Raw genomic sequence first — 20,856 nt, 5'->3', positions numbered from 1 at the left:
GGTCACAGTTCTACTATCTATCTGCAATATGCAGAACCCGAATATCACACACGCACGCATGCTCACACCACATAGTGTAAGCATTCCTATTATCAGGCAGTAGGCTATGTCTCACTTAGCGATATGTGTCAAAGAAAGAACAATTACTGTTGCATTCATCACAAGTCTGATTAGAGAACTATGTTTTTTAATTGGTTATTTTACGACGTTTTATCAACTGCTATGGTTATCTAGCTGTCTATCTGTCAGATGCGTTTCCAATTCACTGTGGGCTAAAGCAAGGAGATGCACTATCACCTTTACTTTTTAACTTTGCTCTAGAGTATGCCATTAGGAAAGTCCAGGATAACAGAGAGAGTTTTGAATTGAACGGGTTATATCAGCTGCTTGTCTGTGCGGATGACGTGAATATGTTAGGAGAAAATCCACAAACGATTAGGGAAAACGCGGAAATTCTAGTTGAAGCAAGTAAAGCGATAGGGTTGGAAGTAAATCCCGAAAATACTAAGTATATGATTATATCTTGTGACCAGAATGTTGTACGAAATGGAAATATAAAAATTGGAAATTTATCTTTTGAAGAGGTGGAGAAGTTCAAATATCTGGGAGCAACAGTAACAAATATAAATGATACTCGGGAGGAAATTAAACACAGAATAAATATGGGAAATGCCTGTTATTATTCAGTTGAGAAACTTTTATCATCCAGTCTGCTGTCGAAAAATCTGAAAGTTAGAATTTATAAAACAGTTATATAACCAGTTGTTCTGTATGGTTGTGAAACTTGGACTCTCACTTTTAGAGAGGAACAGAGACTACGGGTGTTTCAGAATAAGATTCTTAGGAAAATATTTGGGGCTAAGAGGGATGAAGTTACAGGAGAATGGAGAAAGTTACACAACACAGAACTGCACGCATTGTATTCTTCACCTGACATAATTAGGAACATTAAATCCAGACGTTTGAGATGGACAGGGCATGTAGCACGTATGGGCGAATCCAGAAATGCATATAGAGTGTTAGTTGGAAGGCCGGAGGGAAAAAGACCTTTAGGGAGGCCGAGACGTAAATGGGAAGATAATATTAAAATGGATTTGAGGGAGGTGGGATATGATGATAGAGAATGGATTAATTTTGCTCAGGATAGGAACCAATAGCGGGCTTATGTGAGGGCGGCAATGAACCTCCGGGTTCCTTAAAAGCCAGTAAGTAAGTAAGTAAGTAAGTAAGTATGGTTATCTAGCGTCTGAATGAGAGGAAGGTGATAATTCCAGCGAACTGAGTCCAGGATCCAGCACTGAAAGTTACCCAGCATTTGCTCCTAATGGGTTGAAGGAAAACCCCGGAAAGTACCTCAAATAGGTAACTTGTCCAATCAGGATTTTAACTCGTACACCTCTCATTTCACGGTCAAGTATGTTAACCTTACTCCATATCAGTGGACTGTGAACTGTGTTACTAGTCAGCGATGTATGCAATGGAAGGGGGAGATAAAGGAACTGACATCCTACCACATCCTGACAGCCTTAATGATGTCACTTGTGAGGTTCTAACCAGTATTCGGACTGCTGACTAAATATACAAGCATTCAATTTCAGGAAATGAAAATTGTAGGTTCCAATACCAACAGAAACATAAACTTATTGTTTTATACACTGTAACCCACTCAACTTCAATCAAAGAAAATTGTTAGATACACAAGTGAAAATATGTTTTTTTTTGTTGTGTACTATTTTGGAATGTCGATAATTTTACACGTATCATTAAGTATTTTCAAGAGTGGATATTATTTTAACAGCTGCTTGTTTTTTCTTTTTTTTCCCCCTTTTTTTTTTACTGTATTACGGGAAAAATGTAACGGTAAGAATTAGTACTTACTATAAATGTTTTCTACATTTTTTTTTTTTAACTTCACCAATAAAAATTTTGACATTTCATTTTAGCTGTAGGCCTACATTATTTTCATTGTTAAAGTTTATTTATTTAGATCTTAGGTGCTTATACAATGCTGTGTTCTCAAGCCAGTCTAACTACGACAGTCTATTAAATCAGGCACGCATATAACGTTTTCATTCCTCAAAGATGAAAATAGAAGACAAGCATGGATTCGTGCAGTACCAAAGAAAAATTGGACTTCTACCTCTTCATTAGTTATGTGCATCAAGCACTCTGACAACAAATCGATGTGATGACAACCTGCTGGCACACTTATGAAATTACTTCTTAGGTATCCTAACTAGTATTTCTCTGCTGACCCAAACCTCCATTACACCGGTGTTTCCATTTTTATCATGGAGTTTTTCTACCCACATTTCTTTTTGTCATGTCTGCTTTTGTTTTCGTGCTTGTGTGTGTGTGTTTTGTGCTTGTCTATATTTGCTTTCCTGAGCGAGTGCGTGTTTTCTACTGTGTGCTTTTGTATGTATGAGTGTGATTTGTATGTGTGTGTATCCTTGTATACACGTAACTTGGAAAAACAATGCAAACCACTAGTAAGCTTAAAGTAAAATGCTATTCTCAAAAAGTGTTTATAACTACCACAACCGAAAGAATCTTTAAGAAGACCCAGAAATAGATGAAGTTCTAATTAGATATGAAGCAGTTCAAAGGATCTAAACTGTAATTAAGATGATTATGGTGATGTATTTGTGTATTGTCTGGCCGCATTACCATCTTTTGGTTTGTATAGACATCTAAGTTTCTGTTAAACATTGGATAGGCTACAATATTTTATTTCATTTTCAATGTTTGGGAGTCAGTTTATTCAAAATATACACGTCTGAAATGTCATAATTTGCAATAAGTAAATAACATTAATTTGTCTGAATTGTTACTCTCTTTTGTTTACGTCTTGGGAGGTCCCGAGTTTGATCCCCTGTGGGAACCAATTTGATCGAGGTCTTTACCGTGGTGTCCCTCCACTGAATATGACTAATTTTCAGTTAAATAAAGAACGAATGCCTGGTTGGACCCTAGAATAATAGATATAGTACTACAGTTCATTCCCAACAGTTAAAAACTACAGACAGTCGCGATATGACCTTGGACTTAAAGCGACTGTAAGTACAGATAAAAAAGCTCGTCACTACTAGTTATTATCACGGATACTTTGTAATAAATGCTGCATGTAGTGACATTTAGTTTACGAAAGTGAAATTACAAGAAATACCACATTTTATAAAAAATATTTAATGTGGCTGCCAAAGACATGGTACTTGATGGAAGATTTTGGATTTCATATTCATATTCAGGGTACATGAATTATTAAAAGTCACCTATTTTCATTTCTTGGCAAGAATAATGTTTTACGTGTGTTGACCTGTGTTACTAAAGACAATGGAAGTTACAGCTTACTGTACACTGAAAAGCACTTTCTATGAAACTGTTTAAAACAAAGTTAAAATTGAAGTTTAAGTCGAAAGCAGAACATAAAAAAATACATTTCTTAATTTATATTACTTGTTGCATCCCACAGAAAACGGCTGAAAAATGATCGTCTTGAAAAACAAGAACAGATTGTCAAGGAGGTTCAGAAAGTTTTTTACAAGGCCTAAATCTTTCATAGACCTGTCTAGGATGCTGCTAAGATACTGAATGATAAGAAAATGTAAACGAAACTATCGAAGGTTGCACGAACTCAAAGGATGTTTCAAAAGAATGAAATAGGAGAAGGTCTTCCAAACTGCTCAAAGCATGCTAAAACATCTAGAATAATATGTTGCTGGTCTGCTAAAGTGGACACTCTTGACGTGAAAAGATGCTGATTCTATTAAATTTAGGGAAAGGATGAGGTATCTCTTCTTCTAGATATTTAAAGGCGTATGAAATCAATTATATCTATTGCAAGAATGCAAAATTTTAGCACAGCCAATACGCATTATCTGATGTTGCATCCTGAAATTAAGTAGGTAAGTTTACTCAGGTGCAAATTATTATGTGGCATAATAAGTAACCTGTTGTAGAGAATGCTACACCATTCATCAATTTTAAAGTAGGAAATGGGAAAGAGACTTCGAAACCCACAGTTTATGAGGGCAGTCAGTGAGCTTCTATTTCACTTAATAATTTAATATATATACAGAAAGAAAGTGTGGGAATGTCGGAGAAATAAAGAAGAAAGATCTCTTTTCTGACCATTTTTTTTCCTTATGTTAATACTATAACAACTACTACTTGTCTTTATACTTAAAGTACTGGTATCAGTATTTTCTAATTATTAACTGCAATGTAAAATACAAACCTGTAAATCTACAGGGTTTAAGAACTGGTATTTCTTCCTTACAAAATGATTTTGTAGATTCAAAATTTTCATCTGCAGCTTCTACAAGTTCATTGTGGTTAACACCACCAGCAGCTGCCAGGACAATTCGTGAAGGCACGTAATGAATGGAGATATATTTCTCAAGATCTTGCTTCTTCATACGTCTGCAACAAAGCAATACAGAAGCTATGTGTTGCGTGTGTGGTTTAGTATATGCATAAATTAATGGTGAACTGCAATGTTTGTTATTTTTATGATAATAATGTAACAAAGGAACCTAACAATAAAACTCGTACTTAATGATTTTGGAGGGTCCCAAGATTGTTCTTCCTAATGAAGTTCCTTGATAAGCAACTGAATGAAGATGATCAAATACGACCTCTTGAAGATTGCTTTCAACTTCCTGCATCTCACGAAGAATCACACCTTTCTCTCGTTCAATTTCTTGTTCCCCTAAAATAGAATAATTAAAAAATATTACTAAAAACAATATGTTCACCAGCCATTCCATATAAAGTGCAACTAGCCTACCAGTGATTTTTTTACAGCAAAACAAAAATACTATACACTTAGTGTTCACTCAAATATACTTTTAAAATTCCCTGAAATGTTCTTGTTTTCCAGACACAAAGTCATTTTTTCCCTGATGTTTCAATTTACAAAGTGAAGTCATAAAGTATCATTCCATTAAATAATATTTTAAATGTATTTTTTTTAATTTAATATTAAACTAGGCGCACTTTTAATTGATCATTACATTATCAAACATTTTTAAGTTACATTAAATTTATTATTAAAACAACACATCACAACACCTTCACTGCTGTAGAAATATTTTTTCCTCTTTTATAGCTACCAAAGTCTGTCGGGCTTCTTCCACTATCCTCATTAGTTTCTAAGTTTTTCATCACCAAAACTTTCTTCTTTATTTATTTTTTTATCACCTTGTTAATTCAATGCTTTACATTTCTCTTTTAGATTCTGAACATACAAATGCACTGGCATCATTTACAATATAAACCATATTTTTATTCATGGAGACCTTTCCAATTCCTCCAATGTTTGAAACAGCATCATATACTCATCTCTGGACCTCAAGAAATTCTTGCACTAGTTCCAGAACTAAAAGTTCTTTTTTTTACAGAAAACTCACGCTCAAAGATGACATTCCATGAAACAATATACAGTAAAGATCTTTTTTATAAATAAAACCAACTTTCTGTTTTAAAACTTACAGTTAGAAGAATACTGCAGGACGTATACTGCAGGTCGTATTTTGAAGACAAGGTACAGGTAGCCACTATTTCACTGAAATTATCATTTCTACATAAAGAAGTAAATTCACTCTGTATCAAAGGCCTATTCCACACTAAATTTTTCAACTTTTCACTTTGCAGTTCCTATTCCACTGTCACTTTTAAAAACTGGTTCGTAAAGTGAAAAGGAAAAGTACAGAAAATTTATCAATTATATTACAGTAGAGCATCGATTAACTGAAACAATTGGGGATGAGGGGGGGGTGTTCGGATAACCGATCATAGGAGTAGTATGAAACAAAGAAACTCTGATATTAAACACAAAACTGTACATACAGAATATATTTTGTATCACACGTCTTACAAATAACACAGAAAACTGACTAGCCTATTTTGACAAGTTTAAAACGGCCATTAAAGTAGGTCTACAGTTTAGGAAAAGAAATCCAATTTTTTTTTGCATCAGAGCTGAGACTCGTTTTTTTTTTTTTTTTTTTTGCCGCTAAATCTCGCAAACAGCACTAGTGAAACTTCTACATGGCGCGTGTGCAAATTCAAATTTTCCGATGTATTAGCCTACTTTTGTTCCATCAATACAATAAATGAAAAGTGCGAAGTCATATGCTGAAAAGTAAATGGGTCTTTTTGCAAAGACCCAAGTTTCTTTGCCATTAAATTTAAATTCATTATATTCAGTATATTTTTGCTTTGAATTCAAAATAATTTAGAGACGAAATATGATAAGAGAACATTTACTATTAAGTGATTCAAGTGACGAAAAACCCAAGAAAAGAATATACTGTACGTATAGAAAGAGGATAAATTTCCATAACCTAAGTTTGTCTCAATTCTGGGAATATTTTCAAATTACGCCAACTCAAGCAGATTATATTCTTGAAAGAACTGAGCCTGTTCTAAAACCAAATGCAAGAATATGTTTATCTTTTTTCTTCTAAAGAACCATTTATTACTCGCATGTCTTCTTCATTGGTTAGGAAATGGAGATCAATAACAGGGAATTGCAATAAACTACTGATATGCAAAGACTTTGCAGAATGAAATGAAAAGTGCAAAGCAGTCTCTAATTTATGGTGGAACAGAGAGACTTTTTAACTTTTGAAAAGTTAAAAGTGAAATGGTGCGAAGTAGCTAAGTTCAATGGAGGAAGAGGTCTCTGGTCAGCTTCACTGCCTGAGATTAATTTATATTCTACAAAAACATTTAAAGTAATGGTCAACCGTTTGCTGATTAAGTGTAGTTGGTATTATTTGACAGCAGAAGGAATGAAGCTCCATGATTTTCCACGGAATTCCCTAATATTTCCCGGTTTTCCCATAATTTACGAAATTCCTTTACATTTCCGGTATTCTTGGTTTTTCTAAACTAAACGGTTGGTTTCTTGTTCTCGAAAAAAAAAAATGGTTCAAAATATTCTATTAAGCTTTTAACAACGATCTGAAATGTGATGTGTAATAATGATTTTGAAAAGCTGACAAAGAAAACATAAAAGTAGCTATCTTGTAGTCTACAGTGCTGATGATAGCGAACCAATTTCCATCCAATTTATTGTAGATCAGTGATGTCATTTCAGTTTTTGCTTGGTGTGGGAGGCAAGATTCCTTTAGTAAAGAGCTTATAGGATATATCGCATGGCATCTTCCCTCCCGAAATGAACTACTTCCCATACCATAAACTTGGGTAAACTTGACTGCTGGAGTCAACTTACCAAGAAAAAAAAAAATTAGCGAATGGTATTGTTGCTTTGAGGCATGAAATTTGTTTCTTGTGATTGACTATGGAGCTAAATTGTAAAAATTAATCTTTCTAAAATTGAAGCGTAATTGCAAACAAGGGTCTACGCTACATTTTGCAATTTTTGTGAAAAACCACTCCAAAGTCTTTGCTGCCTGCTGAGTCAAGATGCATAGACCATTGTTCCATAAAAATAATACTGCTATTTTTTTCAATATTATTTAAGATATCAGATTGTATATTCATTTTCGATATTAAGAAATCATTTACTTTTCAAAGACAAAATAACACTGCCTGCATCTGGTCGCGCAGATGCTATAGCTGTGATTGTTGTAGGGTGGCGTAGAAAGCGCAGCATGAACATTTCATGTTTGACATAGACCCTTGTTGTACAATTTTTAAACCACATTTCGCTTGAGAATATTTTGCATAGTCATGCCATCTGTTATCGTAAGCTAAAACTAAATGTATAGCTTTGATAGAAGAGGCGTCATAGATCTTTGTTCTGCAAATCACTCAATATTTTTTTTTTTAATTATAACATAGGCACTTGTTCGCGGTTATGCTTCAATTTCTGATTGCATTTGTCTAAATTCTATTGCAGACAGAGCCTAACTATTCTTTGTTCCACAGGTAACGCCATGAAGCAAAATATTCTTTCTTCCACAGGTGACACCATGAAGCAAAATTTTAATTTCAGACATTTAGAAATTAATGGAAAAACACTACCTGTAAATTTCACTCCTAAGTGTTATTCACACCCTTTTATTGGACCTATACTTGTCTTGTCAAGGGTTCACAGTGTAGCACAGATATATTATCTCCAAAATCGTTAAATAGGCAATCGGTTATGAATGACCCATTAACATCTTCTTCAGAATCATTTCGTGTATTAATGTTGCAACCTAAATAGTTGAAACTATTAACTGGTTCTAGTGGTATACCTTCTAGAATGATTTTTGAGCGTATTTGTGACTTTCCCCACAATGCCATTATTTTAGTTTTCTTCTCAGAAACAGTAAAATCGTAGGCTTTGCAAATATTGTTCAAAGTAATATGTTGTTGGTGTTTTCTAATGCCAGGCATTTGACAATAAAGTCATTTGACCTCTTGCACTCCAATATTTTTCAAAGATATTATCATGGCCAGCCACTGAAACACAGATTTTGAGGTGTTGCGAATCCATTTTCTTGGTTTGAGTTGCACAGTGGGCAGTTAGGGGACTGATATATTCCAATTCTATGCAGATGTTTGGCCAAACAATCATGGCCTGTTGCCAATCTAAATGCAGCTACAGACGATTTTCGTGGTAAATCGGGAATTAACTGTGGATTATGATGCAGAGAGTTCCATTTTTTCCCTTGAGATTGTGTTATCAAATTTTGTTTGTTGAAGTCTAAGTATGTAGTTTTAATAAATCTTTTCACAGAGTAATACGTAGATTTAGTAACCAGTGGCGTAGCGTCAATGTAAGCTAAAAAGCTCAGCTTCCCCAGTTAATAATAATTTCATAATATACCTGCAGTTTATGAACAAAATTATTTATTAATTTTAATAGAGTTTATATTTATGTGTTAAATATTGTGATGCGGCAGCTCAGGATGATTTGTGATGCAGCAGTAAACAAGAAGCCTGCACACACCAGCTTCCAAGCAGACTGGTTTCTTTCACTCATTCTTCTGTGTAATCCACCCCGCAGATTTTCCATTCCTTTCTAACTAACCTACCCTGGTCGCAAGGCACGGAAGAAGCTAGCTTTTACATTGAAAGTTTCCGAGTTATCCCTTTCGTGAGTTGTGTTCAGTTGAAGGTTAGTGTGCATTGCGGCTGATATAATAAATAATGGGTGAAATAACAGTTCCTGACACCAATTTACTTGAATTTTTAGGACAATTCTATTATCAAGACTGACTTACGAACAAAAGTACGATTTAAAAGACAAATGACCGTGTCTATTTGTTAGAGATATGTGTAAACCATGAAATCATATTTTACCATTTGAGGTCATGCCTTATTGGTGTTACTTACGAGGTTCCAACCAATCTTCGGACTGCTGACTTGACATTGACTACTATTTATTTTAAGACTATATTTTTGTAATACGTTTTCTCATATGTACACAAAAGACAACTTGAGTTAGCTTCCCCTGCTCAAAATTTCATGCTACGCCACTGTTAGTAACAGGTCCGTAAGTAGCAGTGCTGCCCTTCTTTGCTAAAGCATCCGCATTCTCGTTTCCCAGGATTTCACAATGGGATGGTATCCATTGGAATACAATTCTTTTATTGAGTGATATTAATTGAGAGAGCATTTTAGTTATTTCTGCTGTTTGAGATGAAGGTGTGTGTTTAGGGACTATTGATAGAATAGCTGCTTTGGAGTAATATAAAGGTCTTTGTAGATCATTTTCATTTCCGTCTGGCTATAGTCTGTGGAGTTTTTGAGTAATTGTATATACTCTGGAAGAATTACCAGCACTTTGCAGAGGTTGACTTGACAGGGCTGCTGTCTTATGGCTTAAGTCTCATGTGTACTCTCCCCCGCATGAAGGGTTGACTCTTCCGCTGATCCTTAAACGTTGAGGACTTCACCCTTTAATGCCAGGCACGGGCCCTCCATATTTATAACCCCTGGAGAGAGGGTGTCCCAGTATTTTAAGCCCCCAGGTGTTGGGCTCCTTGTTGGTTCACGGATCCTTATTACCATAGCTATATCTGATGGGATCCCCCATCCGCCACCTAGGGGACGCGCCTGATAGGGGTTACAAGGTCCCTAGTGGTTGCATACTAATTCAGGAAAATAAATAAACTTTAACAGATACAAAAAAGGACGTGCTCATGTTGATATCATAATGGAAAAGGGTCATTATGTACTAAAGAACCTGTCAGGATTGAAAAAAAAACTACAAATTAAAGAGGATGAAATGCTTCACCCAATACACCTTATTTCCGAAAATGTAATTTTTCGTCATTTTTCATGTTTCCAAAATAAGCTTACGAGATGAACAGATAGGGTAGATGTTTCCAGTACTGAAAGAAAAAATTCCGATATTAAATGAAGCTAAATTGACCCACAAATCCGTGACATATTGCAAGACAATGCTTGAAGATTGAAGATATGGACAATGAGAAACGAGCGTGGGTGTGTTCAAGATGACTGTAAACAGTAATTTTCTACAAATGTAAGGGTTGAAAACTGAAGAGAAATGGTTGAGGATAGCTAAAGGCATACAAAACTTTGAGATGTAATACATCATTGAAAATACATTTCCTACATTCTTACTTGGACTTCTTTCCTCCCCACCTGGGTGCAGTGAGTAAAGAATTTGAGAAGGTTTCCATCAGTATAGCTATAATGAAAAATGATACAGAAGGAAGTGATCACCTAATCTGTCAGCCGACTATTGTTTGGTAGCAGATAATTAAGAATGTTCCTGATGAAAGTTAGAAGCTAAGATCTTTGGAAATTTTTTACGTAATTATATTAATATTTTTACATGATAACGAAAAACGGTTTCACTAAAAGATTATTCTAACTGCAAATTTTTAACTCTGGATACTTATTTTACAACAATTTTGATCTTCATGAAGTTTTGTAACATAGGTACCGGTAGTTGCCGCTATGAGAATATTTAAATTAGGCCTGTATCATAGAATTTATGTGACAAATTTAAGAACAAATTTCTGGGGAAAATGGTAAGTGGTAGAGAATTCTATAATTCAGATCTGAATTTAGGGTAGGCTAATTCATACAAAATTACTGTTTTCATTAGAGTACAAAAAAAAAATGTTAAATTTATTCTTCATTGTCATAAATGGACCTATCTGTACAACAGCAAGAAACTGATAATTCTTATTTATGTTACCTTAATACTGAAGCTTCATTGTCGTTATTTAGTCTTTGGGAGCATTATGCATATAGTCATATTTACACTGGTCTTCACGTGAAACTGATATAAAAGTAATATATTTTTAATCAGATAAATGTTGATAAACAGAAAAACACTGACCAAGTTTGGAATTCTGGATGATATCAGCTAGTATTTCCACAGCTTTTGTCAAATCTTCCTTTAGGCATTTAGCATAGAATACTGTTTGTTCCCGTGATGTGTATGCATTCAAGTGAGCACCCATATTTTCAATTTCCAGCTCAAGATCTGTTTGTGAGCGCTTTGCTGTTCCCTGTAAAAGTAATTCACTACAGGCCTCTTATAAATTAATTATTGTACTATGGAAGTCTATTGGCACTTCAACATTAACATGTATGTTGGACAATTTTTATTCTTAAGCTTCAAAAACACATTCATCTTACACATGTTCAATGGTTTATGTAATTTTTAGTACTGGTAATAATTTATAAGAAACAAACAGCTGACTTAGAAACTAAAAGTAGATCTATCAGAGAAATGAAACAACTAGGCTACTAGCTATAGGACTGCCACAATGAACTACAAGTAAAATTGTATCTAAGCCCACATTACCAACATACTATCAACAACATAATTGTCACTTTTAATACAACACTCAGAGTAGGTACCAGTAATAATAATAATAATAATAATAATAATAATAATAATAATAATAATAATAAAGGTAAAGGTATTCCCATAACATGCCATGAAGGCACTTGGGGGGCATGGAGGTAGAGCCCCATGCTTTCCATGACCTCGGTACTAGAATGAGGTGGTGTGGTCGGCACCACGCTCTGACTGCCTTTTACCCCCAGGAAGGACCCGGTACTCAGTTTTATAGGAGGCTGAGTGAACCTCGAGGGCCGTTCTGAAAGTTTGGCAACGAGAAAAAATCCTGTCACCACCTGGGATCGAACCCCGGACCTTTCAGTCCGTAGCCAGCTGCTCTACCAACTGAGCTACATAATAATAATAATAATAATAATAATAATAATAATAATAATAATAATAATAATAATAATAATATAATAATAATCAGCAAATCTCATTAATTTTTCGGTTTCTTGTAACATTCTCATTCTACATGTGATCCGTTTGGGTATGGATAAAATAAAAACACCGTAAAACATTTACTACTGAACTTTATTTGTTGAAACTTCGTGCATACAACACTGAAAGATGGGAGATTCCTCAGAGCTCAACATGATCTCCATTGAGCACCCTGCACAACTCATAACGTAATGCAATTCAACCCATGTCCACTGTAACATAAGAGGGGTGATTTGTTGAAAAGCTTGAGTAATTTTTACTCTCAGATCATCAATGTTCCTGGGTTTCTGTGAATAGACAATGTCTTTAACAAAACCCACACGAAGAAGTTAGGAAGAGTTATATCTGGAGAGTTGGGGGCCAAGCCAAGAGATAGCTGCTTCTCGTACTGGGTTTTGCCTGCGACCTCATGCATGTTTTTTTAAACATAGAACGAGTTTCTACATAATGTCCGATATCACAACGTTATGGAATCGTATTTAGGTACATTACGCACACCATATTCACGTCGAAATTCCCTTTGAACTCTTTTTAACACTGTCAAATTTAGCATACCAAAGAACACACTGTGCCAGCTGTTGATTTGTAGTACCGTAGCCATTTTAATCATATACGATTTTCATTTGTACTTTCAGATTATGCATTGTTGATTGTCATATATGGAAACTCCCATCTTTTAATCATAATATAACCAGCTAGAAATTTTTCCTACTATCATAATAGTTTTATAATAATAAATTAATATTATTCATACCCAAATGAATCAGACTGTATTTTTGATCCATAGCTGTGCTAGAAAAAGTGTGTGAAGAAAGAATAATGCTGAAACTGATTAGGAAGAGAAAAATAAAGTGGTTAAGAAGAAACTTCCTAATTAAGTGTGCACTGGAAGAAGAATGGTGACTGGAAGAAAAGTTCAGGGCATAAAAAGATATAGAAAAGTTCAGGGCATAAAACGATATCAGATGATAGAACATTAAGATATTTGGATCGTATGCAGAGACTAAGAGGAAGTGGAAAAGAGGGAAGATTATAGATCGCTGGGTTTGCAGTAAAGACTTGCCCTTGGGCAGATGAATGAATTAATGTAGCCTATATTGTTGTAATCCTCTTGTAATATATGAAACAGGCTTTGTAGTTAATATAATTAAATATTTCTCACCTTAAAAGCCATATGCTCGAGGAAATGAGCAACTCCATTATTATTTTCATTTTCATATCTCGATCCTGCATCAATCCATAATCCCACTGTAACAGTAGCGGCACCACTGTCTTCCGATGCAACACGCAATCCATTCTCAAGAGTAGTGCATTGGGTGGGAGGAAAATTAATATGAGTCTGTTTATAACTCACTTTCTTCGAGTTACAATGTAGTTTACAGCTATCCTAAAAACAATAACATGGAAACAGACAATTCTAAAAAAATAATGTTAGTATTATAATGAAACTCAGATAGCTCTAGAGCAGCCATTTTCAACTGGTATGCCGCGAGAAAATGAAAATAGTGAAGATTGTAGCAAAAACTGGAAAAATGAAAGTGAAGAGTAGTAAAATATTGAGTCCACAAGTTAACATTCAGTGAACTCAGTAAAAGTCAACAATCAGTAAACATATTCCCTCCTAAAACTCTCAAAATCCTCCCTCCCAGGTTGAGAACTACTGGTTTAGATTATATGAGTGTGCTGCAGGATTTTTAATTACACCTTTAATGTGACACATGTTGATAAAGGTTGAAAAACTCTGGTCTAGAGGGTCATTTCATGTCACATCAACAATTTGAACCTTGATGTCTGAGATTTTTATTTTATTTTGGCATATGAGTTGGGCATATGGAGCATATTAAAAACACAGAATTTTTAATTTTTCGAGTGGACAATCTTCTGAAATTAATTTTTGGAAATCAGGAAAAATGCCAAATTTACAAAGCTTTCTGTATTTTTGTCTCTGTTAATGCAAAAGAACCTATCTAGGATTCATTTTAAAGCTTTTTTTAGTGGACTTTAATTTGATATGTAACTCGTCCCTGATAGAAGGTCGAATTTTTTTTTAACTTTTTCAAATTACAGAAACACTATCTTTGATGGAATCATAGTAAATAATATATTTTTGTATATTAATAAATAGGTTTCTAAGGTTGCAGAGAACACTATTGAGTAGGGCTTCCTAAATAGTTCAGTTCCTGCTTGTGAGCCTCTGAAGGTAAAATATGATTTGTGTCATCGTGGATTGATTCATCTTGCTATGATTAAGTTTTTGACATAGGTTCTCAGTTTCTGTCAGAATAGTATAAAGATACCCTCAATACGGAAATTGGTCAGTAACTTATATTCAGTGAAATGCTGCAATCCCTTTTCAGAAAAAATATAAACAAACACACACAGCACTGTGAAAGCTTAAAAAAAAAAAAAGTGCTAAGCCAAATGTGTTAATTACGGTACATAATTTTGGAATCACAAAATAAATGAAAAAATGTAATAGGTGTAGGAAAAACTCAGTAAATTCAAAGCCAAAGAAAATCTCTGTGTACAAGATGAATACTTTCAGTAGTACTATTGAGTTTATTGATCCTAAAACATCATTATAGTTTTTAAATAAATAAGTCACATTTTTAGATGAGTCACTAATGTAGAAGAAAAAATTAATAATTCTGCAGAATATGCCGAGTTGAAAATTAAGAAAGTCAAAATCAGTATCTTCACTTGAATCTTCACGATCATCTGAAAAGCTTGAAGGAATTTTAAAATAGCTATGAAGACGAGATGTTGACACAACTGAAAGAAAAATTTGAACTTTATTTTGGAAGTGAGAAAGTAACCATTCTTCAGTGTTACTTAAGAGTTGGTCTATGGAAAAAATTCAAGAAGAATTTAGTGTTACTGATTCCATGTCACAAACAGTTAAAAAACTGTTACATGAAAAGGAATTTTGTCATCCCCTGATCCTAAACCTGGATAAACTGCATCATTAGTAAAAATCTTTTACAACAATGATGAGAAAGTAGAATACTGATTGATTGGGGAGGGAGGAGATATGTTATTTCTGTAAAAGAATGACATACCATGCCCATATAAATGTTCAGAAAAGACCTAGTAGATTTGCTGAAAATATATATCAGGCTTCTACCTGTCCCCAACTGGATGTATTCATTCTCTGAATAAAAGTGACACTAGAAGTTCTTTCACAACTTTTATTAAATCTACATACTTAGACTTCAACAAACAAAATTTGATAATACAATCTCAAGGGAAAAAATGGAACTCTCTGCATCATAATCCACAGTTTATTCCCGATTTGCCACGAAAATCGTCTGTAGCTGCATTTAGATTGGCAACAGGCCATGATTGTTTGGCCGAACACCTGGATAGAATTGGAATATATCAGTCCCCTAACTGCCCATTGTGCAACTCAAACCAAGAAATGTATTCGGAACACCTCAAAATCTGTGCTTCAGTGGCTGACCATGATAATATCTTCGAAAAATATTGGAGTGCAAGAGGTCAAATGACTTTATTGTCAAATGCCTGGCATTAAAAAACAACAACATCATCTTTTATCATTTGGGTTAAAACTATCAGTGTAAATTTCCAGTACCAGTACTAATGATAATTTTATCGAGTTGTTCTTATGATGAGTAATTAGCATTTCCAAAGTCCATAAGAATCTATTGCCTGTAAATGTAAATATCGTCTTTAGTTCATAGAAATAAGGAGGAAAAAGTGGTCTAAGTACATAACAAAATAAAATACAGAGCTAAAATATTAAATGAAATAAATCAGCATTTGCCTATTTCCATTTTGAAATTTTGTATGCGGTAAAACTTTGTTTTTAATTATGATCCCAATGGTAACTTATCTCACAATAAAATTTCACCATTTGACTTCATGAAAAACCTAATGTAGGTATCTTCAAGTACCGGTAACCTACTTTTTTTTTAATTAAAAATAGTTAAAAAATGAAAATGTTTAAAAGTTTCGAACTCCCTTCCCCCTTCGTTCAAAATTTGTTCTAGCCTCTATGAAATCAAAGTCCATTATAGAGCTTTAAAATGGACCATAGATGAGTTCTCTAGCTTTATACATAATTTCGGAATTTAATAGCTAAGCAGAAAAACATTGCAAACGATATATTATTTTCTTTTTCAATGTTTTAATTGGATCATATGTGGAGATTAATCAATCTTCTTAATGTATCCAGCTGTTTGCTGACAACATAAGGTCCACTATAGTCCACTGTAGTTTATGCTATTCGGAGACTGTGAGGAAGACAGAAAATAGGGAAGACTGGTGAATGCTGGGTTTGCAGTGAAAGATCTGCCCATGAGCAGAACACTTCAATGCACGTACTCCATTTTATATTTTAGTGAACTCTGTTGATTGAAAATGAAAGTGGAACATTCAAATTAGGCTGTAGAATTTAGGAGGTTATGGGAAAATATAACAATGCTAAGCATCAAGAATTCCTTTTTCTGTTCTTGTAAAACTTTATTTTGGCGCTTGCAACGTTTTTCCGCTTCGTTATTCAATTACAAACCTTGTTCACTGAAAATTTGGAATTTTTCCTGTGTTTCAAAAACTCATTTGAAAAAAACTGTCAAATCAAAATAGCTATCTCAAATTTTGTATTTTAATGTAAGTAGTATTTGATAGACATAACTCACATCCCAAATATCATAAAAATCTGAGACACGAAGGTTCAGTCACCTGATTAATTTAACATGGAATGACCCTAAATTATCTTTAAAGGCAGGGCTATTCATCTCGAAAGATTTAAGTACAGCCTTTGCCGAATTCATGAAATTACAAAAATGTAAAACAAAATAAAATAGATTAGCTTGATTCAACCTAACCTACCAGCAATCTAAACTCATCAACTGTCTGGGATTCAATTTTCCGATTTAAGCCAACAACTGATGTTAACAACAGAGAGAGAAGGAAAATTATAAAAGTATGATTATTTAGTCCTGACAGTCGCCGCAGATGTGCACCTGGGACAGGCGAGTCCATTTAGTTACGCTAAGGGGTGTTTGGGTTATTTACTCGCTTGCCTTCGAAGCATTCGGATGTCATGCGTACAGTAGAGAAGTATGTTTCCAGTACAATTTGCTGAACTGCATTCCTCTGCCGACTGCTCGCCCTTATCTCTACTCCGGAACTCTCCCCACTCCTCCTATTATTTTCCCTCTTTCGCGTCGCTGAGCTGTCAGGACTAAATAATCAGTCTGATTGAAGAGAGCAGGACTAATATCCGCCTATTATTCTTGCACGAAGTCCCGCGCCATGGCGTTGTGATCTAAGGTATACTGTCTAGGACTCGTGTTACGGAATGCGCGCTGGTTCGAGTCCTCGTGAAGAAGAAATTTTCTCATGAAATTTCGGCCAGTGTATGGGACCGGTGCCCACCCAGCATCGTGATGCACTTGGGTAGCTACCACACGATACCTCCATTCTGGTTGGATGATCGTCCACCTCTGCTTCGGCATGTGAACGTGAGGCCAGCAGCCGGCTTGTCGGTCTTGGCCCTTCATGGGCTGTAGCGCCACGGATTTTTTTATTCTTGCACGAAACTACTTAAGTTTGCAGAATGAAACGTGGTACGCTCTACGCTTAATGTGAATAATTATGAAAATAACCGCTTTCTTATCCTGCAATATATAAACATAAAATTAAAAATCACTGAAATTTCGATATCCTGCTGCACATGACACGGACTTCTGTTTTCACCTAATGCGATACGTAATGTTAACAATAGTATAAAGAAACGGTTCTATATATAGGCTATATTATGCCTACTTACATAATAAAAGTGAATTTTCATATAAGTTAATTTGATACATACCTCACCAAATACGCTGCTATACCTAACGAAAGCAGGAGCATAACAACCCAGTCTCAACAATCGATAAGCCATTTTCTTCTCTTCAATCTTTTCAAAGATTTCAATGAGGCACTGTGATTCACAAACTACAACAATAGCTTCCTTTACGAAACTAACAACTCTATTGCACTCGTAGCTCTGGCTGATGCAATGACGGAAGGAGTGTATTCAGAAAGTGTGTTTGCGAGTTGCACATTTTGCTTTCTGAACAGTTTTATTCACTATCTGCTCTTTGCACGTGTATTTTTTATTTATAAATGTACAAAGTAAAGAAACAGTCACACGTCACTACTTTTGTAGCGCTGCGTATCTCTCGTAATACAACAGCAATTAGAAGCCTTGATACAACAGTGCAACGAAAAAGTAGCGGCTACCGAACCAGGTGTTCCCTACTTTTTCTTTCTGCGACTCTGCTCGCAGCCCTAAAGTACCTAGCGACGTGTGAACAAGTTTTGTCAGAGTTACAGCTGCAGTATTTTTATATTGGTTTTGCTGAAACGTTTGAACGGTTGCGACCAATGTGGCAGTAATCATAGGCGGAGAGAGAACCGTTTCCTTTGGGGGGTGGGGGGGGGGCAAAGCAAAACCATAGAATCCCGATATAACGAGATTATGGGGGACATCATATATCTTCTCCCTCCATTATAGCTTGACCTTGGTACAGTATATCGGAATATGATCATTTAAAAAAGGTATTGTAAAATAAAATAAAATTGTAACATGGGGTAGCCAAACGGCCGCGCTCTTGTAAAGTATAGCACGCCACACAGTAAACTTAACCCGGATTATTGTATGGATGATAATATGTGAATTAATGATGGCGAAATGAGTCCGAGGTCCAACATCGAAAATTACCCGCAATTCTGCAATTGGATGAGGAAAAACCCTTGAAAAACCCCAACCAAGTAACTTGTCCAAACCGCTCGTTTCATGGCCAAACGTGCTAACCATTACTCCACAGCGGAGGACAAATTTTACATTTACTTCATCTGTTTATTTAAAAGAGCAAGGTATCATATGAAATGTAAATTCTAATTATTTTATTTAATCTCGTCTTTAAGTTTAACTAGGATCACTTTTCTTTTTTTCTACATTGTTGTGCAGTAGGGCCTATGTTATTCATATTTCTTCAAGTGGCTGCTTGAACACCTGCAGAGTTCTAACACATCAGTACAGCCTGATTAAAAAAACATTATATTGCTTTCATTCCTCAGATGAGGTATAAAAATTCTTATACTGTACATTCAGAAATTTAAAATAAGTATTATAATCCAGACACATGGTCTGAAGACAATAATTCGTCAATTTAATCATAAACAAAAACAAGAAAAATCCTTTGAATTCAATATTTTCTAATGTTAATAGAAAAAAAAAGTTCGGCCAAGTTTGGGGGGCAGTGCCCCCCATGCCCTCCCCATAACTCCGTCTATGGCAGTAATACCTACTTTATATCAGAGCTCGAAATGGAACGCTCTGTTATTTTCGTGGACTCGGTGGTGATGACTGATGATAAAGGCGGAATTAATGACCAATGAGATGATATATTATTTTAATGTACCGAAGTATATATGATTTTCCATGCAGATATTCTGCGTCATCATACGATGTAAGAGTGATGGAACGGAGAAAAACTCTCTCCGGCGCCGGGATTTGAACCCGGGTTTTCAGCTCTACGTGCTGATGCTTTATCCACTAAGCCACACCGGATACCACCCCGGGGTCGGACAGAATCGTCTCAGATTAAACTCCAACTCTTGGAATCTAGTGGCCGCCCTCTGCACTACGCCATAAATGTCTATGAACGTAGGACCGAAGTCCACACATGTGCTGAGGTGCACTCGTTATGAGTGACTAGTTGGCCGGGATCCGACGGAATAAGCGCCGTCTTAAATCACGAAGTGATTTACGCATATCATATATATGGCAGAGGGCGGCCATTAGAGGGAACCCAAGAGTTGGAGCGTAATCTGAGACGATTCTGTCCGACGCCGGGGTGGTATCCGGTGTGGCTTAGTGGATAAAGCATCAGCACGTAGAGCTGAAAACCCGGGTTCAAATCCCGGCGCCGGAGAGAGTTTTTCTCCGTTCCATTACTCTTACATCGTATGATGACGCAGAATATCTGCATGGAAAATCATATGTACTTCGGTACATTAAAATAATATATATGATATGCGTAAATCACTTCGTGATTTAAGACGGCTCTTATTCCGTTGGATCCCGGCCAACTAGTCACTCATAACGAGTGCACCTGAGCACTTGTGTGGACTTCGGTCCTACGTTCAAAGACATCTATGACGTAGTGCAGAGGGCGGCCACTAGAGGGAACCCAAGAGTTGGAGCTTAATCTGAGACGATTCTGTCCGACGCCGGGGTGGTATCCGGTGTGGCTTAGTGGATAAAGCATCAGCACGTAGAGCTGAAAACCCGGGTTAAAATCCCGGCGCCGGAGAGAGTATTTCTCCGTTCCATTACTCTTACATCGTACAATGAGATGATGCCGTGTATTACCTTGCTGTTTATATAGGCAGACTTCGATTGTTGTAGAATTAATGACTAATAAAATTATTAGACTGAATAATATTGACTAGTAACACAATTTCAAATCGAATTCTGTTTGTGGTTGTACACATACATAGGAACTGAAATGTACATTGAAATGTTAGGAAGCATCTACTGTATACGTCCACACCTCTGGAGTAACGGTCAGCACGTCTGGCTGCGAAACCAGGTGGCCCGGGTTCGAATCCCG

The 20,856-nt window shown here is 35.6% G+C and overlaps 1 protein-coding gene across 1 annotated transcript in view; it reads right to left on the bottom strand.

Moving 5' to 3' along the window:
* The window catches only part of LOC138705147 (mitochondrial-processing peptidase subunit beta-like), a 35,107-nt gene extending 16,899 nt beyond the window's left edge, over nucleotides 1-18,208 (bottom strand). Inside the window, exons 1-5 of the mRNA XM_069833808.1 lie at nucleotides 18,066-18,208; nucleotides 13,392-13,616; nucleotides 11,279-11,450; nucleotides 4,558-4,714; nucleotides 4,241-4,425 (exon numbers count right to left, since the gene is read on the bottom strand). Coding sequence (XP_069689909.1) covers nucleotides 4,241-4,425; nucleotides 4,558-4,714; nucleotides 11,279-11,450; nucleotides 13,392-13,616; nucleotides 18,066-18,137 — 811 coding nt within the window. The 5' untranslated portion in view covers nucleotides 18,138-18,208. The remainder of the gene's footprint in view (nucleotides 1-4,240; nucleotides 4,426-4,557; nucleotides 4,715-11,278; nucleotides 11,451-13,391; nucleotides 13,617-18,065) is intronic.
* Between the last annotated feature and the right edge of the window lie 2,648 nt (nucleotides 18,209-20,856).

The sequence above is a fragment of the Periplaneta americana genome, chromosome 8 (assembly GCF_040183065.1).
Source record: "Periplaneta americana isolate PAMFEO1 chromosome 8, P.americana_PAMFEO1_priV1, whole genome shotgun sequence".
Classification (NCBI taxonomy): Eukaryota; Metazoa; Arthropoda; class Insecta; order Blattodea; family Blattidae; genus Periplaneta; species Periplaneta americana.
Note: the sequence above shows the minus strand (reverse complement) of the source record. Positions and strands in the feature narration are given on the sequence as shown.